Genomic DNA, 24,666 nt, shown 5'->3' with positions numbered 1-24,666 from the left:
ATATCTGCACCAAAAAGGTTGAACTGTCGAAATGAGACTTATCAGTGTTCAGCTTCCATTCTGCACTTTCCTCAGTCTCTAGCTACTTGAGAAAGGGAAGATTTAGGCTCCCCCTCCCCACTTTTCACAGCTCTGAATTTGGAGCAGCTACTGCGAAAGACCATTTTTAAAAAAAAAAAAAAACCTGAGAAACTGAAAGGAGTTGTGTTCGAAATGGGGAGGGTGATGTGATGAGCAGACAAGATGGCTTCTGCTGTTAAGGATACTGGCTGGAGGACTAAAGGGGAAGAAGAGGGAGAACAACCCTTGGTTATCCTAATCATTTGTCAAGCGTACTGTGGATTGTTCCTCCAACAACCCACACTAGAAGACCCCTGTGTGATTAAATGACAGTGGAGACGACGAGCTTTATCACACCAGCATTATACTTTGTAATCACTTTGAATTGCATGCAAAGGACTCCGAAGTTTTCCAGTTTATAATCTGCTTTGACTGTGAAGTACTCCCATTCATCCTGCTTTAACTGTGCTATAAAGCCAAAAGACCCGACCTATTTTGCTACTAGTTTTGGAGTGAAGCATTTGTTGTTTTCCAAGCAGCCACTAGGGGCGCAGGAGCGGGACTTGATACTCTTAAGCTTCAAATTAAATAAATGCTTACATCTGCGTAAGTTTTAAAGCTAAAGACATCAAAATCGGCACAGTAATAGATATAAGAAGAGCTTTAAGCAGACCAAATTTGAATTGGATTGGGTCATCCATTGTTTTTTTATGATTTTTTTACATTTCCCCCCTTAAACCCTTTTCCTGGTATGCAAAGGATCTTAGGAGCGCCGCCGCCCGGGGTGTGATTTAGCTAGCAACAACAACAACAGCTTAGCGCTGTAGGGGATAATTCGAGGGAAACAGGTACGTGGGATGAAGCTAAACGAATCTACAGGGACACTTTGCTTCTACCATCCCGTTGGGACAAGGGATGGGGCAGCTGTGGTGGTGGATGCATAGACATTGATGGGGGACCTGGATTCACAAGCAGTTGCCTCTGCCTTATGCTGGCCCTTCATCACCACCTAGGCTGCAGCAGCTCTTCTCAAAAGATGCCCTAGACTTGTACTATATATTGCTAATACAGTCTAATGCAGTACAGTGGGAAAATAATGTATGGGGTAGAACAGAATTTTTCAAGCACAGTCCTTCATGTAATGGATTAACTATACATTCTAGGACTCCAATATGAAAGTGCATAGAACTGGGTTTAAGATTTTCAGCACTGCTTACCAATGTTTGCCCTCTATCCCAACACAGTATTACTACAAAAAGTGGGAAATGGACACAGATGGGGCTGCTGATGGCCCCAGCGTGCAGCTCTTTACTTGCCAAGGCCCTGTAAATCACTGTGCCAGAGCAAGCAAAGTAAATTTGTCATACTGAGCATTTGGGCTATGTTTCGCTTTCAAGTACGTGTATTCAGGATTGACATGCAAGCACTCTGATTTAAGGTAACATGAAAGCAACATGATGAAAACAGCTTAAATTCAAATGACACAAACAGTTGGCATTTCTGATAAATAAGAATGATCTCTGGTTGTATTAATAATCTTCCTCAAATAAATCTCGGTGTGTATGTACATGTAAATAAAACAGGTCTGGTGACCATTGCTTTTTAAAATTACATGACTGGATATTTTCACCAGTTCATGCATGAACTAACGAATGAAATTACATATTGGATCTCAATTGCAGGTACTTTCCCCCTGTATTTTTTTTAAAAAATAACAATTTATTTTTATAAAATAGCCCAGAAATTTGTATTTTGGATTAATATTAGGGATATGCTCCGCTTCTAATCGGACCGTAGAAGCAGGAGTGGAGCGGGGGGCTTCGCCTGTCCTTAAGGCGGAGGCGAAGAGGATTGGGGGGCCGGCGGAATGTGGCAAAGAGGATCGAGGTGAAGGCGGATCCTTCGCCTCGATCCGGAGCTCCGCCAGAAAGGTAAGTGGGGTTTACCGGGCCCTGCCGCTGTCGCCCATGCGGCGACGGCGGCAGGGCCCGGTAACCCCCCCCCCCCGCCCTCCTCTCCCTTACCTGCCTCTGTCCGCAGTCCCTCAGCGTCTTCAATTGAGCCCGTGGTTCCAGCAGGAAGTCTGGGCCGCGGCCCAGACTTCCTGGTGGAACCGCGGGCTCAATTGAAGATGGCGACAGACCACAGACGGAGGCAGGTAAGGTCCCCCTCTCCCTTGGTCCCTTACCGGGCTCTGCCGCCGTTGCCGCATGGGCGGCGATAGCCGCAGGGCCCGGTAACCCCCCCGCCCTCCTCTCCTTTACCTGCCTCCGTCCGCGGTCCGTCAGCGTCTTCAATTGAGCCCGTGGTTCAACCGCGGGCTCAATTGAAGATGGCGACGGACCGCGGACGGAGGCAGGTAAGGTCCCCCTTTCCCTTGATCCCTTACCGGGCTCTGCCGCCGTCGCCGCATGGGCGGCGATGGCGGCAGGGCCCGGTAACCCCCCCCGCCCTCCTCTCCCTTACCTGCCTCCGTCCGCTGTCCGTCAGCGTCTTCAATTGAGCCCGTGGTTCCAGCAGGAAGTCTGGGCCGCTTGCGGCCCAGACTTTCTGGTGTTACCGCAGGCTCAATTGAAGACGGCGACAGACTACGGACGGAGGCAGGTAAGGTCCCCCTCTCCCTTGGTCCCTTACCGGGCTCTGCCGCCGTCGCCGCATGGGCGGCGATGGCGGCAGGGCCCGGTAACCCCCCCATGGGGGGGGGAACGGAGCTCCGATCCGGATCCCGTGCTCCGAGCGGAGCGGAGTGGGCATAGGCGGAGTGGAGGCGGGGCGGAGCGGCCCGATCCGAAAATGGCGGATCTGAAAGTGAAGCGGAGTGGGTGTTCCGTGCACACCCCTAATTATTATTATTATTATTATCATTATTATTATTATTATTATTATTACACATTACCTGGATTAAGACATCAATCTTATAGACACTTATTGGGGAGTAAGTCCCATTGCATACAGTAAGACTTACTTCTGAGTAAACATGCATAGGATTGCACTGTAAGAGATGTATTTAATTCTCAATCAAAGTTGTTAGTACCCTTAACAGTGGCAAACTCCAATTAAAAATCCATATTCCTAATCAGTAGATCATTGACTTTTGCAACGTACGGCTAAATTGGTTATTAGTTTAACCTTAGCACAAACAAATTTGTTGTGTATCAATGAATTTTATTTTGTAAATTTTTGTCTGCAGCTCCAAGACTTCTTACAAGTGTTTCTTCCAAAGTACTCAGTGTACAAAACTGAAGAATTGAGGTGGGTCCGGAGGTGGGTGGGTGGGATCTTTGTAACAAATGAAAGAACTTCATTAGCAAATAGATGGTTCTTTACTGTGGAAGAGGAAATGAGAGAGCATGGGGCAACTATACTAACCACCCTACCACTTCCTTTCTATGCATTCTTTTCCTCTGTGTTAATTTCTTACTCATGTTTCTGAACCCTGCTCATGCATGAAGCAACTCTTCAGAAGCAGCTCAAACAACAAGGCTTACTTCTGAGGATATGTCAGGTAGCACAAGGTTCTTCTCAAACCCCTTCCAAAAAGAGTTAATCAATAATAATAGAAGGAAAGAGATGGGTTACCTTTAGAGCCAGGGTCCTTTGATTAATGGGCTAATATATGTAAAATTCTTTGAAGATTCTAACAGGGCAATCCTGTGTATGTCTACTCAGAAGTAAATCCCACTGATTTCAAAGAGATTTACTCCTGGGTAACTGTTTGTAGGATTACAGCCTAAAGCACTGTAAAATGCTTAAATATTGTAACTACTATTCTCCTAAAAAGCCACAGGCTTGGATCCCGATTTAGTCATATGCAGAGTAAACCCATTGAAACTAATGGGACTTCAAGTAGCCAAAATAACTTAAGTTCCATTGATTCCCTTTGGTCTATTCCAAGTATGAGTACATCTGTATCCAACCCCATGTTAGCAATGGCATACCAAAAGCTTAATCTGGGCACCTGAAGAGCTACAGATCACTTTCTCCCAGTGGTCATGAGACGAGTGCAGAATTGTCACCCACAATCCACACCGGGAATGGGAGGAACCCCATGCGGATCCTTGCTCATCCAAACTGGAAGGATCAGCAGGAGCACCCAAAGCAATCTATACATGAAACCAGCTTCAACTGATCTAAACTGGCATGTCTTCTTTCAGGTACTTCCTTCTTCTCTTCTTGGTTTGACACTAGACACCAGCAAAGCAAATGTCTGGAAGTGTCCTAAAGGACATAACAAGAAGATGATATCTGCCATGCAAGGTGATGAAAAAGACATAGAAAAATAGATCAGTTTTATTGTGAAGTATATAATGCCACTACTGTTATTAAAAGTTAATTATTCCTAAAAACAGTTTCCTTAATGGTGGCAAAGAGCCGGGTAATGAAGTGCCGTACTATAGCACTTGCATAACCCCTGCATATCTTCTTACACTTATAGTGGGACTGTATTTTCCTGATCACTGCATCCCACTGTGGTTGTGGTGCATGCCGGCCACCCTTTTCAGTATTCAATGTGTGGCGGTGATCATCGTTGCTTATTGTGTCGTGTGAACCTGGCAAGAGTGGCTTATGCATGGGCTAAACAACCCCTCGCATAACCCTAAAACAGTCCAGACTTACACTGTAATTCTAGGTATGTCTGCTTAGAAGTAAGCTCCATTTTCAATGAGAGTCACTCCCAGGTAAGTCTGTAGAGGATTGCAGTCATAGAGCATCCCTACATTAAGGAAAAAACTCGCATCCTTACCAGACTTTCTTCTTCTGGGGTCTTTTTCCGTTGACTATGGCTCCTTTGGGCAGTGACCAATGGCAACCACATGATTTGTAATTGAAAACTTCCCCTCTAGGTAATTCTCCATAAAATTCAATAAAACAGTGCTATCTAGTGGCTCAATGCCTACTTTACACACTGGGGATATCCTGTGGCAATTTTAAATGGTGCATTATCTCTGCTACTGTCCTGAAGGTTTGGATGTATAGTTTGTGGTGGCCCAAAGCTTACTGTAGGTTATACACCTCCACTTCCATATTCATGGATACATACTTTGGGTATTATTGGCATCTGGTGCCATGCTTAACAGTTTCTAGAGCCCAATCAAAGCATTGAGCCAGACCCAGTGCTGTGGTACCTTGGAGAGACCACACTCCCTGAGGTTTGGGCATATTATTTGGAGTGTCCCAAAGCTTAGTTTCATGGTGTACAGACCACTGCTTCTTACCTACGTTTGAGTATATTGGGTATCACTGTCATGCGGGCAGCGTGCTTAAAAGTGCCTTCCACCCAAAGTTGGGCCAGACACAATGCTGTGACACCTTGTAAAGGCCACTGTTCTGGAGGTTTGGGTGTATGATTTGGGAAGGACACAAGCTTATTGTGGGGTGCATATCCTCAGTTCTTTATTCATTTTTAAATACGTTGAGTATTTTTGGCCTGGGGTTACCATGCTTAACCTTGTGCCCCAACAAAATGTGGCATCTTATAAAGGCTACTATCCTGGATGTTTGGGTATATAATTTGGGATGGTCCAAAGCATAGTTCAAGATGCACATCACTAGTTCCTTATTCATTTAGACATATTTTTCCTGTAATCGGCATGGTGGCAGTACCCTTGATCATGTTTGGAGTGCCATAAGCAATGCTGTGTCAGCTCATAGAGGACACTGTACTGGAAGGGGGAGGGGGTGACCACACAAAGCATTCTGGTCCTTGTATTCCACCTCAGCTGATGCTACTTCAAACAGGTCACTTCACCTTGCTGCCTGCATAGCAGGGCTGGGCCAGGGTAAGATTGATATTCATTGTGATTGCACACAAAATCACATGATTGCTATAGGTCGACCACCTATTCTTCCTCTCTTGGCATGTAGACCTTGCTAAAAATCACTTTCCGCATTATTCATTACATATGGTAAGAATTCATGTTCTGGCTCGTGGACTAAAAGAATAACACATTTGTTGGTTTCCTGCCCCCCCCTGGGGGGTATTGCTTACTGGGATCTATATCAAAAATGTTTAATATGGGTCAATGCATAAGTGTGCCAAGTTTCATACTTTTAACCCAAAGTCCATGATTTTAGGCTTAACCAGTCTGCTAATTCAGAACATTCCAGACAAATCTCCAGCCATTAACATTTTTTGGCCTGTCAAGAGATGTGGCAGGGTCAGCATTCAAAACAATACTTATTTTGTCTGGAGTGGTTGACTTCAGGAGTGGTTAATTGCTGATACTGTATCCCACTTTCTGTATTCTTTTTAGTACTTGAACTCTGTTTGGGGGCTTTGCTAGACGTGCCGGCAGGGAGGCAGGGCTGAGGCGCGCTAACGTTAGCGCGCCTCCCCCACACTTCCAGACGGCGGAGCCGCAGGGAGGACGGAAGCCCTGCGGCGTCCGCCATTTTTGTTTGTTTGTTTGTTTAAAGGGGCCGCGGGTGGCCCGAAGACACTGGGAAGGTAAGTTTTTTTTAAAAAAAAACGGGAGGGGAGGATGGCAGGGTGGGTGGCAAGGGGGGGCGGGTGACAGAGGGAGCGCCGCGCGCCGCCGCCACTCGCAAGCAGGTGAGCGGCGCTTGCCCGGGCAATACCCAGGCATTGCCCGGGCAAGCGCCACTCGCCTGCTTGGGAGCGGCGGCGGCACACGGCGCTCCCTCTGTCACCCGCCCCCCCTTGCCACCCACTCTGCCATCCTCCCCCCTCCCCTCTCTTTCCCCCCCGCCCCCGGGCCGATGGGCACAGCGCTCATACGAGCGCTGTGCCAGGCCGGTCCGCGGCTTTTCGCGGCTTCTCGCGAGTAAGCGAGGAGCCGCGAAAAGCTGCGGAAGTCTCCACACTTCCCCCAGCCCCGGCCTGAGGCTGGAGCTGAGGAAAAAGCGCGCCATAAGCGCATTGGCTTATGGCACGTTGGAGGAGGCCTCAGCGCGGCCTGCCTCCGGATTCCCCTGTGCATCATCTGGACGCACAGCAGGGAAACCGGGTCAGAAGGCGCGCTAAGTCCTCGTCTAGGAAGGCCCTGGGATAGTAATTTCATAGTTAGTTTGGTATGGCTGTACAGAATTGTTTTAATGTTTTGTACAATGCCTCAGGCATCTGTTGGTGGAGAGGCAACTCATTCATTTTAAAAATAAATGACTAATATCCTCCTAGCCTCCCACCTTCAAAGCATTTGTTCCACCTCATAGCCCAGTCAAAACATATACAAAATATTGGAGAGGATAGAGGAAAGGGCTTAGACAAGGGGGAGCTTCTACTTCCATTTACAGCCCCTCATGCCTCTGGACCAGCACCGACCCAAGACATTTTGCTGCCTTAGGTGAAGGACAAGATGGCTTCCCAAATTCCACATATGGAAGCCAGCCAGCCAGGTAGTTGAATATTACTTCAACACTGGTAATGGGACAACATCCTGCAGTGCCCCTAAGGGTGGCAGGCTAGCTTAGGGGGTGCAGAGCAAGCTGTGGGGCATATATAGACCTGTTTTCCAACATTCACCATCACTTCCCACCCCACTGGCATCTGCCACCTGAGGTGGCCACCACACTCTGCCTAATGGCAGAGCCAGCCCTGCTTTAGGCTGAGTTCTGCCTTGCAACTTGATTTAGTTTCCTTTTCTCCTCATGTTAGTACTCATTGCAATCTGTCAAGCCCAGGATCCAGCAGCAGCTGGTGATTGTGAAATGCATAGACTGAGAAGACAATCAACAGGCAAGAAGGCAGAATTACAAACACAAAGATGGAACAATTAACAAGGAATTGCAAGATCAAGTGATGACCTTTTCAGATAAATTCCTAACATTCTTTCAGGTTTATATGACAAAAATGCTCCATTTTTAAAATAAATATAAAAAATATTCTAAAGATGTGTGGGTGAATCTGAAGATAACAAAATAAATGTTTACTGTAAGCATTTGCTTGCATTTGTTAAAATAATTTTCTTTTGTACTTTGTTCTCCTGCAAATATTCTGATCTACAGGATAGCAGGCTTTCCTTTTTGAATGCTGCATTAAAAGATTATGTCTTCCTAAATGAATAAATGCTGTCCTGCATAAATATTCTGCTAAATTAATAATGCAGAATCTTTGTGCAGGAGAACTTTTAATTTTGCAGACACAGGCTTTGTAGCAATATTCCAATTTTTAAATTATAAAACCCCAAACAAACCAAGGATTTAACTCAAAGACCAAGTTCCCATCTAATGATCCTCCTCTGTGCCAGAACAATATACAGCTTCCTCACACTGAGCAATGTGGGTAACTTCCCCCACACTGAACAGTGATCAGCACTGTCTACTTTTGCTGCTGTTGATCACCTATTTGGAGAAGGAAGAGGGGAAAGGGGATATCTCAATTAAATGACCCTGGCTATTAGATACTCATTACATTGAGGATGGCTGAGTGCAGGAGTATAGTTCATGTTCACCCTTGATTCTGGATGTGGGAGATTCCTTCCCCCCTTACATTAAAAAAAAACAGCACCCTCATACACATGTGAACTGTGGATCCAGCAAGGGTGGATGTGTGTGTATGTGCGTGTGTGCGTGCGTGCGTGTGCACCTGTGGCCTTTGCTGATAGAGGCAAACATTTCCAAAATGGTATACCATTGTTGAAAATACAATATCTCTATAGATCAGTACTTTTCAGTAGAAGGCCAAATTACCCCCCACCCCAACCAGGCTCTTTGCAGGCTGGATGAAGTTGTGGCCTCTGATGTCATCCCACCACCACCACCACCACCACCACTTTAACTTTCTCTGTGCTGAGGAGAAGCACAAAGTTCTGTGCCTCTCTCACCATCGAGAAAGAGACTTAACTGACGGGCGCAGATGCTCCTCCCAGCACTGGCCGAGTCCCTGGGTGTGCAGGCTGCTTGTTCAGAGGGGAATCTTCCCGCCCCCTTGAGGAAACCAAGAAGGCTTTGTGGGTCAGATTGAAGAGCCCAGTGAATTCTGCTGTAGGGGGCCATTTTGAAGTGCAGGCCTTCATCATGGCAATCCCCTTAGCCACGCCCCCAAGGAGAGACTGAAAATTGCAGGCAGCTTTGTTGATCCACATCAATCAACCAGTTCTAGTAGTTCGGTATTGGGTGGTATAGAAATGCAATAAACAAATAAATAGTTCTCATCTCCACCAGGAGGAGGTCTTGCTACATTCCAAAGAGTAATAAATTATCTCATTTGGATTAATGGGTTGATGAAGCATTGGGGCTTCTAATAATAAGCTCTCTTGATAAGCAAGATCTAAGTTTGATCATGCAACCATAACTTTAAAAGATATACTTCTATATTTTACTAGTCATGCAAATCATTAATAAATAGAGGGCCTTCTCTGGAACTCCTCTCTATTGTCCTTCTGCTGGCAGGCAAAGATGTTTTTATTTAGGCAGGACTTTGGCATTTACAGGTTTGTGGCTGAAGATTTTAATTGGTTGTTACTGTTTTATTTCTTTCACTATTGTGTTTTTAATATAGCTTTTTTATGTTATATATTAAAATTCCATTTTTCATCTGTATTGTATCATTAGTGTTACTGACTGCCATTTTTTGCAGAAAGGTGGAATATAATTAGTCTTTGTTATTTATATTCTCTTATAATATTTGTGTTTGTGCTGCATTTTGCTGCAGAACCCTTAAGTACATTTGGGGATTGCACTTCCATTTGGATTTATTTTAAGAATAAAACAGCCCAAACAAAATCCCATTGAGGTTTGCAGTTTCTCCGGGGAGAATTGAACTGATTGGGATCTGAATGCCAGAGCAAAGAAGGTGCTGATCAGTCCTACCTCTTCTCAAGGTTGGTACTTTTGCTGCTGAGTCCTATAGATATTAGAAGTAAATCCCAGTGAGGCTTGCTCAACAGTAACTGCAAGAGCTTCGGCTATTGAGCGGTATAAAAATGTAATAAATAAATAAAATAAATAAATAAATAAACTGCATATAAACTTGATTTATCAAAAACAACTAGAAGCATCAGATTGTTGATGTATTCACAAGCGTCTATAAGGTTCAAAGCTGTCAAGGAATGTGTTCAGTGTTTCAAAAGATCGCTGATTATCATTGGGATGCACATTAGCCTGATGCCTGGCAGACAGAGATGCACTAAGTCATATGCCTGCTTGAGGCAAAGTACAAGATGGAGCCGTCTTGTATGTCCCGAATTCCACATACAAAAGCCAACTGGACTGGAAATTTAATTTTACTTCAATACTCACGGTGAGACAGCATTCTCCACCCCACCTGATGGCAGAAGGCTAGCTTAGGGTGTGCAGGGCAGGCCACAGGCAGTTCTATCCTCCAACCTCTCATTGCTTCTCTGAGCCCCACCCTCCCCACCCCAATCTGCTGCCTGACACAGCTGCCTCACTCTACCTCATAGTAGGGCTGCCCTGCTGGCAGACATACTGCGTACAAATCACGTGGATCTGTTCAGATTTCTGTGCAAAAGGCTGTCATGTGCAGAGTAAGTTCTGAGTGACATTGATATCAGTAATGAAGAAAACGCTCAAAGAAAGTGTCCTTGCAGAGAGAATGTTGGACTGGCTGAAGACCGATAATCCTGTTTAATCCTTTGGGCGGCTAATACCTTAAAAACAAGCTACATTTTTCAGCTGGTATCAGATACACTGTGCTCCCTGCATCAGCAACATCACCACTAAAGCCACCTATCTTCTTTTGGTTTAGGGATACTATTCTCACATAATTTTGAGTTAGAGTAAGGTCTTGGGAACTGGAGCTTTTATGGATATTTTGGAAAGAAAACATATATTTAAAATGGAGTATGCCCTTGAGCAGCTGTTTACCCATTCGTGAACAGCTATTGCCATTTTTGTGATCAAACCAGTACCTTCTAAAATTGTCCCCTAACGCTCCAGAATAGTTTTCCCCAAACTGGTTACCTCCAGATGTTTTGAATTGCAACATCCAGTATTCCTGACCATTGACCATACTGGCTGGGGCTGATGGGAAATGAAGTCTAAAACATACGGAGGGCACCAGGTTGGTGAAGCCTGCTCCAGAAAGAGGTGATGATTAAACAAAAATGAACTTTTAGAGTACAACTGCAAATTTGATTGCCTTTAGCTTTTGGGACATTTTTCAATGCCAGTTATGGTGCATCCTATGCATGTTTAGACAGAAAAATGTCCTACAATTCCCAGCATGCTGGGAGCTGTAGGCTTTTTTGTCTATTAACACGCAAAAGACTGCACTCTTAGTTTCATGGCATGTATAAAGCAACTGCACCAGACATGAGTCTTCCGTGTATGCATTGCAAAACAGCATATATGTATCTCCATTTAAACAAAAACAAACAAACAAATGTTTTGTACCTGTGAGAGATCTAAGTGCAGTTACTATGTCAGGAAATAAAAGACCTCATGACACACAAAGCCATTTCATGCCTAGGCCTCCCAAGGCTTAAAAACCCAGCCATACTTTCAAAGCTTTATTTACATCCGTTTAGTTCACTTTGCAGCAACAGGTCTTACCAAATGACAGGATTTAATGAGGACTGAATCATTTTAAGCTCATGCAACTACCACTGTCGCAAAATGCATTTAAGACATTTCGCAGCTCAAGACAATGGTCTGCCCAGCAATGATATGGGATCAGGCTGTGGGTAGGTTCTGTATGGTAGGTGGCACTATGAAGTACAACTGTGGCCTGACAAAAGTCATCCCCAAAATGTAGAAATGTAGGTGGCAGGATAGATGGAAGAGGAACGTTGGGACTTGGTCGGGGATGAGGATCAGACTGAATAGCTGGGCAGTTTGTATTACTCGCCACCTTCAAACATCTTCTTCCTGCCCTCCATTCCAGACTTCTCCTCAATGTTCTTCCTCCAGTCGCCCACGTCACGCAGATCCTTCTCCTGAGGAAGAATAAGAGAAATGTTCAAGCTTGATCCATATCCTCGACAGGACTCACTTGCTTTTTCTCACACAGGCCTTGCTTGACAGAGAAAATGTATTACGTATTTGACCCATCAGTGTGCCCATTAATCATAGCATCAGCTCAGAAGTTCTCCACTGGGAAGCTGAAGATTTGTAAAACAAATACCAAAAAATACCAAATACCAAAAGCTGCTAGGACTGGAGGAAGAAGTAAAAACTGATCACACTACTGAGGACATTTCAGAATCTTAGCTACCATAATCAGAAAGCCCTGGAAGTTGTCTGGCTGTACCAATTTTGCAGTCCCTACTTCTTGGGAGAGTTGGATGTTTTCTCTGGTACCTGCCTGCTTCTGGTTGACTAATAATTCCATTTTTTAAACTCAGAGGCTTGAATCCAATGCTGTTGTTCTGCCAGCGGAAGAGAAACCTATAGTGGGAGAGATTTCCCTGGCCCTGCAGCCCCTTGTGCACCCCACAAATCTGCTCTGGAGCATTGGAGGACAATCCAGAGCAGATTTGGGGGAGGGCAGAGGGCTGCAGGTGGAGGAGAGGCATGGACATCTCCTTTGATTCTAGGAAGCAAACTGGAACCTTTTTATTTGGAGGTGGGCGTGTAAAATTTTGTGGGGCTTAAAAATACTTGTCAGTTCCTTCTTTTACTGTGTGCTGCTTTTTGTCGCTTGTTTCCATGCTTAATATTTCATCTAGTTTGTAATGGTATTTTTACTGTTGTTGTAATCTGCCTTGAGGGACCATTGGGTGGAAAGATGGGGTTAAAATAGAAGAATGGCTTGCTATTGTTTTAGCTATGGCCTGTGACTCAAACAATAAACTAAGATTGCTAGCCTATGATATCTATTCAGAAGTCAATCCCATTGAGTTCAGTGGGATTTGCTCCAAGGTAAATGTGTATAAGATTGCAGCCTAAAGTGATCTGAAAGTCCTCTGCTGATTCATATATCTGCACAGATCACATATCAGCAATAGGCTTGATGAAGAGGTTTATCATCTGTTTCTTAGTACAGCTAAATATGGATGACATTTAATGCCCTTTTCAAAGTCTGACACTTGCCAATTAGCATAAATAATATTTTGTCCAAAATGCAACCAAGATTTTCTTGCACCTGGCTGCTTTAGGCAGGGAGAGTAACCTGGTGCCCTCCAGATGTTTTGGACCACAACTCCCATGATCCTTGACCCCTGGCTATGCTGTCTTGGGCTTATGGGGATTGTAGTCAAACGTATCTGGAGAGCACCAAGTCTTTGGCTTCAGGCCATTACAAAGTCTAACAATAGGAAGACTTTGAGGCCAGCTAATAAGTGACAAGGGAAATAGAAAAGAATGAATGCAACATGGAAATAAGGCAACATTGTTAAATGCTAAACTGGACAACTGAACCCTGAACCCTAAGCATTTACTTGTGGGGCAGCAGAGACCTGATCATAAATTCAATGGATGGAATCCAATTAACTCATTGCACTAACAGAACAGCTTCCCCTGCAGCAGCAGCAGCAGCAGCAGCACCCCCCCACACACACACACACACTGTCAAAATCTGTTCCGGAGAGTTAGGGGACCCTCCAGAGCAGATCAGGAGAGGATGTGGATGGCTGCAGCAGGGAGGGGAGAAGCTGGACATTTTGTTGATCGAGCGGACGTTCACTCGTGTGACATTGGATTCCACCCCATATACCCCCGTCTTTGACATGCTGGCTGTTATGGCTAGGCACATGTGCTAATTCCACAGAGCGAATTCATGGAGGATGCTTCTTTTAAACTCTCCAGATACCTTTTCAGTGTCTTCCTTCTTGACTTGCTTCAGGTTAGCTCGGAGATCCATGCAGACTTTGTGTTTGGAGCCCAGAAGGGCACGCAGCATAGCGTCAGCAGACATGCGGACTCTACGCAGGGGTGGCCTCTTGAACTTGCCCCTCAGGTCAAACAGTTTTTGATTCAAATCTTCAAGCTAGAGAGAGGTGAGAAAAAGTGAGTGATGAGAGAGACCCCGCATGAGTGAAAAAGGCGGCCCAAGTCACATTTGGGAGGTGTGCTGTTGTTGCTTTAAACCCACTAATCTATGATAGAAGACAGTCCAACAAAGTGTAAGTATACTGAAATGATAGAAGAGGAGTTGGTGATAAATTCACCAATAGCCGTGAATTTACTACCACGACATGGCAGAATTTCCACCCTATCTCAAGATCTGTCTTTTATCACTTTGCTTCTGAATTTCTATTCTCATCAAAAAAGAAATAACCTTCCCCAGCCATCTGAATTTTACAAGATATCTTTAGCTATTGTCCCATGTCTCTTCCTCTGCTTTAAACCTTTTACTTTCTTAAAATGTTTTTCCTGGGAGTTTACATATGTGTACCAATCTATGAATGCAAATCAGCCCTGGCAACAGGTGCCAAATGTCTTTCTGGATAAGGGAAGGCTACCTTTGCATATATTCTGGATGTTTTCCTACTCTAATGAATACGCGTTGTGTCTTTCAGGTGTACACTCAAGATTTACTGTGAACATATCAAGTGTGACTGGTGAATACATAACCTGATTGCCTAGAAATGTAATTCCCAAATCTTTTATGGAATTTTGTCTTTGTTCAGGATTTTCCTGCAGGACCCATTTTCCTGACCCAAAGTTAGACTTTCTTAAGCTCTTCTATCACACCACCTAGTGCCATCTTGCAGGTCTTCAACACATAAAGTTCATGTATTCCAAAGGTAGTTGATGGCCCCGGCCCACCCTTTGCAAACAAACGTCACAGAACAATGACACCCAAGACACTGAACACACGCTCAGCACAGAGCTGAATCCTTCAGTAAAAATTACCTCCTTGGTAGTTTTCTGTAATTTCATCTCTGTATCATATCTTTCCTCATCAACCTCCTCTACTTTAGCGTGAAGCTTTTTGCACAGTTCCTGTTGAGAAAGAAGGAGAGATTGTCAAAGAGGGTTGCTCAAAAAACCTATTTGACATTTCCTTACCAGCCTGTCCAGCCTTGGTTGGAAAAACTGTATTTGATGGGTCTTCAGTACATATGTCTAGCTGGAAATTATCAGAAATTTTCAGTTCGTTCTTGGGTCCACCTCAAACTTTTTAGGAAATCTAAGAACCTAAATCAAGTGGGAAGTAATGCACATACGTGAACTGGTCGGCCACTGTGCGAACAGAGTGCTGGACTAGATGGACCCTTGGTCTGATCCAGCATCAGGGCACTTCTTATGTTCTTAACTGGCTCTACATCATGCTGAGGTCTTCTAGGGCAGGGATGGGCAGATGGTAGATTTGGAATCTAGTGATAGATCTCTAGGTACTTGGCCACAGATTAACAAGTGTTTCTTACTCCCCATTAACTAAGAATACAATAGCAATAACAGCAAAAAAACCCTTCCCCCCCTCCTAAATTAGGCAGTTGAAATCAAGAAAGCTTAGGGGAAAGTAAGACTAGATTGGTGTGTAAAAGGGTGTGTAGGTATGCTCCAGTTCTGATACTGGGGGTGGGGGGGAATTGTGCGCTTAGTAACTGTTGGCTCAGAGGCTCCAACCTTGTTCTACAATCCTATGTTTGCTTCTTGAGCCACTATTTTGCACCTGACTCTGGTTGGTGGACCTGGGGGGATATAGTAAAAAACAAAGTAGATCCGTTAAGCACGAAGTCTGCCCACCCCTGTCCTGTGGTATATCAACATGGGGTTTTCTTTAGGAGTTGGATATGCTTGTGCAGTGCCCCTGTTCCTTGCAGTATCTGCAGGTATTCAGCCTATACTGTATGGCAGGTGGGAGCAATGGAAGGGCTTAGCCCAAGGTGTAATGTCAGCATGCCCAGCAGATGGTCTGAAACAACATGATACTACACAAGGAAGTCTGGATGCAAAGCTACCTGGGAGCCATATATAAGCCATCCTGACTTCCTAGAAGGAATAGCAAAGTATAAATATAATAAATAAATGGGGTTTCATGTGCCACTTCATGCTTTTGTGGTGGTGGTGGGGACTTTGACAGAGCTGCTGGTTTGACAGGAGGTGGGAGATGTTGCCATGAGATGTGCCATCAACAGCAACCTAATTTCAGTGGGGCTTCATTGCTTGAACAGCATTCTCCAGCCTGATGCCTTCCAGATGTTTTGACTAACATCAAAGTCCCAAACATTATGGGAGTCGTAGTCCAAAACATCTGGAGGGCACCCAGTTGGGGAAGGCTGACCTAGAATGTGTGCCTAGGATTGCAGCCTTGGGCACCACCTTAACCAGATTGGGTTCCACTGAAGTCCATGAAACCTTCTACATGGTGACACCCAATACTACCTTCCTGCATGTCTCCCTGCTTCTGAACTCTGGATTCTGAGGGATGTGAATTATTTTATCAGGACATTCTAGAGGTTGTTTTTTTTTACAAGGTTGATCCTGGTTTTTCCCTCAATCATTAGGAACCAGTGTGGTGTAGTGGTTAGACTGGGACACTGGAGATCCAGGTTCTAGTCCTCACTTGGCCATGAAACTTACTGGGTGATTTTGGGCCAGTCACTGACTCTCAGCCTAACCAATCATGTACCAATCAAGTTGGTATCATGTATGCCAACTTGGGCTCCTTAGATGAAAGGCGGGATATAAATGCAACAAATGAATAAATCAGGGGCACCATTTCCGTTTTTATCCAAGATTAAATTGCAAAAAAGTAGTATATTCTAAGAACATTCATTTAGATACTTTTTTTATGTCATAATGTCAGTCAGTCACACCAACAGGTTTCTTTTTAAGCAAGTGGATTTTTGTCTTTGGTATGTGAATCTAGTATATTAGGAGGAAGCAGTGAATTTTCCACAAATATAGGTAATCCTAAGGGGAAATTACATGTGAACTGAACATGATGAGGGTTAACATAACCCCACCTTACTTAAATTGCAATGGTGCCCCTGGTTCAAAGACTTTGTAGGAGAAAATAATCTGTTCAAATAACTGGGCACCTCTGGTCTCTCTAAGCAATACTATGGATTCTGACTGAAATGCTCTACAGTACGTAGTTGTTTCTCATTTGCTTTTGCATGGATTACGAGGCACAAGTTAAGCACAGATGTGTTTGTAAAAATCAATTTCTGGGCCGACATGTATTCAACTGTACACTCTGTGAAGATCTAGTGTGGAAAGGAGATTTACCACTTGGACTCTCACATCCAAAACCACTGGGAGGGGCCCCAGTGGGTTAACACCAAACTAGTAAATAAAAGAATGCATGAGAATTGGAGTCAAATGGTGCTTTCTTGTGTGAGAGTGAAGGGAGGAGGCGGAATTATTACCTGCAGTTCTTGCATGGAACCCGGGAGATGCAGAGGTTGGCAGTGCTCAGCAAGGTAGTCGGCTTTTTCTTGTTCTTTAGCTGCACTTTCTTTTTCAAGTTCAGTAGCAGCAATCTGGAGCATAACACTCTGGAAGGTAATGTTGGGAGAGGCACAGTTACTAGGCGAGCGGAAGCACTGGCCAAGGGCGAGAGAGAAGTTACAAGGGGGAAGGAGGCGTGGCCACAGGTGAATCATGAGATATAGAGCGGTGCCCCAAGGGACAAACAACCATGCTGGTACCAGGACAAAGTGCAAGGCATAGAAAGAAGTGCAGGGTAGAGCCAGCATGTTCCTCCTGGGTAAAATGTACTACGACTTGGGTTCTGCCATGGACTTGCTGGGTGGATTTGACAAGTCCCAACCTCTTAGCTTCAGTAGATGTTATGTCAAATTAATGACTAGATCCATGGTCAAGCTAGATGTAATGGTAGAAGCCCCATTTACCCAGTATCAGAGGCAGTATGCCTATGTGCACCACTTGAGGGGGAACATGGGCAGGAGGGTCCTGTTGCACTCATGCACTACTGGTGGGTTTTCCGTGGGCAGCTGGTTGGCCACTGTGTGAACACAATGCTGGACTAGTTGGCCTGATCCAGCATGGCTCTATTTATTTAAAAATGGCATTGCCACCATCACAGAAAGGGATGAGGGAGGAGTCTGATTTCAACAACAACGGAGGAACACAAGTGAGGAGTACAGTACCTACCCTCACAACTGTGGCTAACCTCTCTGCAGTTTCTCTCCTCAGATCAGCTCTACTACCAGAAATAACCTCAGCTGGGCCAAAAGCACTTGGGGAGAGAGGCTGCTGAGAGGTGATTGGGGTGTGTGGGGAGGGTTCAACAGCACCTCGCACCTGTGCCGTTTTGCTGTTAAAATGGGGGTTGGAGCTCCATTCCGAATTGGAACAGCGTGTTTAAACTGTTGTCGGAATTGCTGCTGTCATCACTAGTTTGGAGATGTTGTACCTCAAAAATGTGGCAGAAACTGTAAAGCACTTGGAATATGAGAAATGCTGTATAAATGAATAACATTTATTTAGTTTCTCTCTCCAAGCGTGGAGATGTCAGAAAGCATTTTGGAAGAAGATACACTCATTACAGAAGAGGAATGCTGTGGGGCTTAGGGATTTTTTTTAAAAAATTACCATCTCTTCTCTGAGGGGAAAAATAAGAAGAAAACCAAGCAGCAAAGAACCAGGCCCCTTGTTATGAACTATCAGAAGCAATACATACCTTGAGATGTTGCCGGCGGGCAGTGATAGCCCTCTTCTTTTTCTATAATCGGAAGGAATTAAAGGAGAAAGAAGTGGGTTACTATGTGCTTGCAGCCCCCCTTCCAAAAGCCACAGAATTGCATGCATCTTTCCTAAGGGCCCAATCGCCCACTCCCCTCCATGTAAACGTGGGATAGTATCAAGATAACAGCATCCACAGCTGAAGTAAGCCTCTATCTATATCTGGTTTGCTATTTTGGTCCTGTCCCCTTTCCCAGAGTGCAGATAGCCTTGCGCACACTCATTTGCATGTAACGACAAACCATGGTTTAACTAATCTTGGTTTGTGGAATTGTGAGTTGTTGTTGTTGTGCAAATCCAGAACCATGGTTTGACTATAGTGTTGTGTTTCCAAGCCCTCCTGCTGCCATGCAAGACAATAAAGAGGTCTGTCAAGTAATCTACAAAGCTTTATTTAGCAAATGAACCTCTCATCGCACCTGAAGAGAGCTTAAACACTAGGAGCTTTCCTCTAGGCTAAACTTGGCTAATTAAGTGAGACAATTTTACTTTCAACAAAAGGGAAGATCTTTCCTTGAGTTCCTTAACTTCAAGGAGGCTCCCTCTGAAGAAGCCCTTGGAGAGCAGCTAGGAGAGCTGATCACCTCTCCCCTTCTTTTAGCTCTGCCTGTTTTACTCTGCAGTGGACTCTGGGATTGGTCAACTCAGAAGTCCCTTTCCACTCTGAGGATTGCTGAGATTTCACAGACTCTGAGTTAACATTTTAACTGAAAAGGTCTGGTTAAGATTCATCCCTGGCTGGTGAAAATCCTGGTAAAATCTCCTCCCCCACCTCCTGTGAAGACTGGTACTGTCTAGTTCTGTTTCAGAATCTGATCCTGACTGATAGCCTGAAACTCCTTCCCCACACTAAGGAGAACAGGCCTGATCATGACATATGGGTTGTTAGCTATGAACAACTCACAAAGAGAAGTCATGGTTTGTTGTTGGATGGTGAACAGTGGGTTGTTGAAACCATGGGTTGTCATTACGTGTGAACACAGAATTGTGGGTTGTTTTACCAAGCTACAGAGGCAGTGGACAAGAGTGGTCAAAACCCTCAGCCTCTTTACATGCCAGTACTGCAGTACCACAAAGAAAGTTGGAATACATGGAGGGAGCAAGTAAAGGAGGAAGAAAACAAATAATCCAAAATCTGAGAAAACAAATCATAGTTTGTTTAATCAGACAAACCCTAGGTAAGGCAACAAACCATGATTTAAATAAACCATGGGATGGTGTTATGTGCAAACCAGGCCACTGAGGGTAGTCAGCTCCAAGGACGAAGAATAAGACAGTGTTGTAGCAGCAGGAATGTCAGCCGTTGGAGCTGGTTTGCACGGGCCAGTGCAACTGCTGCCCAAGGCTGCCCAGTCACGAGAGATCCCAGGGTTAAGAGGCCTTGAGAATGCAACCACTGTTTTCTTCTTAAAAAAAAGAAAGTCTCCAACTCACGAAAGGACATACCAGGGAGGCATGTGAGGTGGTGAGGAGAGGGCAGATATGCTCCCTTTACTCAATGTAAATTACCATGGGACCCCATTGATATAGCCACTCAAACCCACCCAAATCCTCAGAGGTTAGTGCTAGCATTCAATGCCTATATTCTGTTCTAGCTGCAGTATAATTAACTGGGACAGTGAACGCAATCAAATGGGGAAAGGCATGGAATATCTTGAACAGAACAAACCACTGCTTCTGTGTCTGAGGTGGCACCTCATTTTTGCAAGGATAAGGGGAGAAATATGGAGGCTCAGAAACAAGGCCCAGAACTCTGTATCACCCAAAGAAACAGGCAGTTCACCAGGAAAGGAAGAAGCAAGCAACAGTAGCAGAAATGTGGATAGTGTTAATTTTCTATTAGGTGGTGCAATGAGAATGAAAAAAACCCTTTTTAAGTTTAAATTATAACTTTGTTTATTTTACCAGCATTTTATTTTTAGCTGCCTTGAGTGCTATTTTTAGGACAAAGTTGAGAAATAAATTTAAATAAAGAAAGAAAGGCAGTCCAGGGTGCCCTCAACCATCCCAGAAGAGAAATGCTGTGGGGCTTAGGGCTTTTTATCACCTTGATCTCTTCCACACTGTGAACATTGAGTTTCCTTGTCAGATCGTGGCATATATATTTTCTATTCAGAATGTAATCAAAAGCTTTCAAAACTCCCCCCCCCAAAAAAAATCTAGAAGAATGGCCATGTTTTGTTTTGTTTTTTCTGATTCAGCAAAAGTCAGAGACTAGTGGTATTTGAAAGATTGAACTGGTTTATTGTGAAACGGGCTTTCATTGCAAAACAAACAAACAAACCTCTACTTTGTCAGATACATGAAGTGACTGTCAAAAATATCAGTGCTCTACTTATGGAAGTAGCTAGCCACCACTTCACTTCCACAGTGGAATGCAATCGTTTCTCAAGGGTCAGATTTGGGGGGGGCATGCAGGGGGAGGAAAGGAAATCCATGCCTGTAGCAGTTCCCTTCCCCTGGTGGAATCACATCACTGGATACTACCCAAGGTGTTTACATGTAACATTCAGGTAGCCCCTCAGCCTCAGAGTAAATCCAAACGGGGTCTGCAGGAAATCTTCAAGTCCAAACCTGCTTTCTATGAATGTTTGACTTCCTCACAGCCGTGGGATTTCCTCTCCCCCACATCACGTGACAATTTTCAGGACTTCTGACCTAACTTGAAGACATAGCTAAATACAGACGTCCAGATTTGTCCTTCAGTCATGCTAATCAGAGCACATTGGCTCCCCAGAACGACAGTGCATTCTGTCTCTGATGCTTTGGTGCAAAGGGAATAGTTATTCGTGTTTTGAATAACTTCAGGCACAGCTTGTTGTACTTTCATTTGAGTGCCTCCCATCCAAGTCACGAATGTTTAAGAAATCTGATAAGGTCACCACAGTACGAGGGCAACCCCAGACCAGAATTTGGCCTTTAAAAGTGTCTTCTAAAGGCAATGGGAAGACTTGGCTCCACTGTAGTAGCCTTTGGTCAAATCTATCATTAGTGTTCTTATGCATGCTATGAGATGGCTCTTCCAGGAATCCATTGTATAACAGCTGTACAATCTGCCATGCTATTCATCCCTGGGGGAAAATCCAGTTCCATATATATGGAGACTAAAAAAGAGAAGGGGGAATTTTCTTCCAAGTGATTAGAAAAGAAACTAATTACATCAAAAGGGAACAGATATGGTACTCCTTGTATGCTTAGCTTATCAGATGCAGCTCTACTTCAACTTCCCTGGATTTCTGAAGCCCAGATATTGGTTACAAAAAAACAGGGCCTTTTTGGTAGTTTCCCCTCTGTCCAAGGAAGCATACCAAGCTATCTCTCTCCTGGTTGGTTAAAACAATCCACCCCCATGTAGTCTTTGAGAGGGCAGCCTAATTGCTAATACCATAAGCACAATGTCTGTTCACTGCCTTGTGTTAGTTTATTTGTTTTGATTAGTGGTTTTAATTGGATGTCTTTAATGGTTTTAAATTGCTCTGAATGCAGTTTGGTATTTGAAGTAAAAGGTGGGGTGGGAAATAAACAAATAAATAAATAAGGGATTCCACATAGGAAAGTAGATGCTCCCTTCAACAAACAAGACCCACATTGCAATGCACAGCACAGAGAAGACCTCACACTGGAATTCTTCAGAGCCCATTACATATCACAGAGCTAGGCCAAGTGTGGCTAGAGATAGAGCAAATTCTTCTATAACAAGAATTTGGTCTGGAGATCCTTGTTCCAGTCACAACATCACGAACTGGGGAATCAGGATAGAGGCATGCTGTATCCCAGCAACTTCAGGGTCTATTCTGGCGATGGCGTGCAAGGCCTATCATGGCTGGGGGATCCTCATCTTGCATGCCTGGAGGGCTCTGACATGCCAAGGGATCCGTGGCATTGCTGTCCCTGAATTATACGTGAGGCTTCTGCAACACCTCACATGCCCTGAGGCATCCAGCTGTGAAGGGTCAGTAGCTTCAATGATCCATTGCCATTCAGTGGGCTTCAGAGAATGCAAGGTGCACCTGGGCCTGAGGGAGGACATATTTGGGTTGCTCTCGGCTGCACTGCAGATGCTTGAAGTGGACTCTAAGACCCCACAATCATTTCCAGAGCAGAATGAGTCCATTCCTTGCTGTGCCAAAACTTTTTGAAGGTGCAGAAGGTACTCATGAATATTCTTGATCTCATGAAATACAAATGAGAGGCTTTCTATTTATTTCAGCTGCTACTGTCTCTGCTTTCACTGCCCTCCTTCAGGATAGGATTAGGTGCTCCTTGTAGACAAACATATTGGCAGCTTAAGGAAACAGTGATGAGCCTTCTGGTCAGAATTTCATCTTACTTTAGTTAGCAATCACTACAGAAAGCGACTGCTAACATCATTTATAAGCCAGCTTAGCAAATAGGTGTCCGCATTTCCTTAGTACAGTGGTAGCAAAGGTAATCCGGACAGAACTTGAGACATAGTTCTGTTGGCTGAGCTGTGCCTTATTTTTCCACTAGTAAAATGTCTATCATCTTTGGTAGATAAGGTGTGCTTGGAAGGGTGGCTTGCAGTTGTAAGGACACCTGGGCCATGCAATATGTCTATGAGCTCTGCACCTAGAGCATCCCAATCCTTGCAGGATCTTTGACAGAGAGGGCCTGGCAACCCAGAATCAGAAATGGGGGCTTAGGCTTGGCCTATACTGCACTGGAGGGCAGTACCCAACCCTGCCCAGATGCCATGGAACCCACTGCTAGTGGTTCCTGCTAATGGAGGAAGCCAGCAGTTCTGAAGGCAACTGGAAATGAGCCAAAACCCTCATTTTTAGAAAGGGGCAGATCAGCAAAGCTTGCAGAAGAGAGTTCTGCTGATGTGTCCTGTTCCCAAAGCAAGCATTTCAGCTTATTTCTGGGGTTGCTTTAGGAAGTGCTGGCTTTGTGTTCATAGAATCATAGAAAAGTAGAGTTGGAAGGGACCTATAAGGCCACTGAGTCCAACCCCCTGCTCAATGCAGGAATCCACCTTAAAGCATCCCTGACAGATGGCTGTCCAGCTGCCTCTTGAATGCCTCTAGTGTGGGAGAGCCCACTACCTTCCTAGGTAACTGGTTCCATTATCATACTGCTCTAACAGTTAGGACGTTTTTCCTGATGTCCAGCCAGAATCTGGCGTCCTGTAACTTGAGCCCGTTATTCTGTTTTCTGCACTCTGGGATGATCGAGAAGAGATCCTGGCCCTCCTCTGTGTGACAACCTTTCAAGTATTTGAAGAGTGTGATCATGTCTCCCCTCAGCCTTCTCTTCTCCAGACTAAACATGCCCAGTTCTTTCAGTCTCTCTTCATAGGGCTTTGTTTCCAGACCCCTGATCATCCTTGTTGCCCTCCTCTGAACACGCTCCAGCTTGTCTGCATCCTTCTTGAAGTGTGGAGCCTAGAACTGGACACAATACTCAAGATAAGGCCTAATCAGTGCTGAATAGAGGGGAATCTATACCTCACATGACTTAGAAGCTATACTTCTATTAATGCAGCCCAAAATAGCATTTGCTTTTTTTGCAGCCACATTACACAGTTGGCTCATATTCAGCTTGTGATCTACAACAATTCCAAGATCCTTCTCGCTTGTAGTATTGCTGAGCCAAGTGTCCCCATCTTGTGATTGTACATTTGGTTTCTTTTTTCTAGGTGTACAACATCCCATCCCACTCTTCAGTAGCCAAAAACATGAAACTAGGTCCATGCCCCTACTCAGCAAAATGAACAAGAGGGGGCCCCAAACGCAGCAGGGTTTGCTTTTTACATTTTGAAGTAAGTGAAGTAATCCACATTACCATCTAAGGGATGAGGGTGTAAGGGATGAGGCAATTAGATCCAGAGTCTAAAATAACTGGTGGGGATAGTGGTATAGAATGGTTGGAACTGGCTTCTACAGAAAATGATACAGAGGTAAGATGAGCTTGGTGGACAACTAACGAATCTTCATTGTCCTACATGATTTTTTTCCCAAGTAGGCAAGATTTAATCCAGGCTGATGGCATTACCATGTTAGTAATATTCTAATCCAAAATTCTACCCAGGAAACCCCCAAAAAGTCAAGGAAGAAAAACTTA

The 24,666-nt window shown here is 44.5% G+C and overlaps 2 protein-coding genes across 2 annotated transcripts in view; one reads left to right on the top strand and one right to left on the bottom strand.

Moving 5' to 3' along the window:
• The window catches only part of IGF2 (insulin like growth factor 2), a 960,921-nt gene that overhangs the window by 627,204 nt on the left and 309,051 nt on the right, over window positions 1-24,666 (top strand). The gene's annotated exons all lie outside the window — the stretch shown is intronic.
• TNNI2 (troponin I2, fast skeletal type) lies at window positions 11,437-18,659 on the bottom strand. Its single transcript, XM_063117166.1, is given in 6 exon segments — window positions 11,437-11,918; window positions 13,733-13,909; window positions 14,779-14,868; window positions 17,244-17,372; window positions 18,521-18,571; window positions 18,573-18,659. Coding segments are annotated over 6 exon segments (615 nt in total). The 5' UTR covers window positions 18,645-18,659; the 3' UTR covers window positions 11,437-11,822.

This window comes from Elgaria multicarinata, chromosome 2 (assembly GCF_023053635.1).
Source record: "Elgaria multicarinata webbii isolate HBS135686 ecotype San Diego chromosome 2, rElgMul1.1.pri, whole genome shotgun sequence".
NCBI lineage: Eukaryota > Metazoa > Chordata > Lepidosauria > Squamata > Anguidae > Elgaria > Elgaria multicarinata.
Note: the sequence above shows the minus strand (reverse complement) of the source record. Positions and strands in the feature narration are given on the sequence as shown.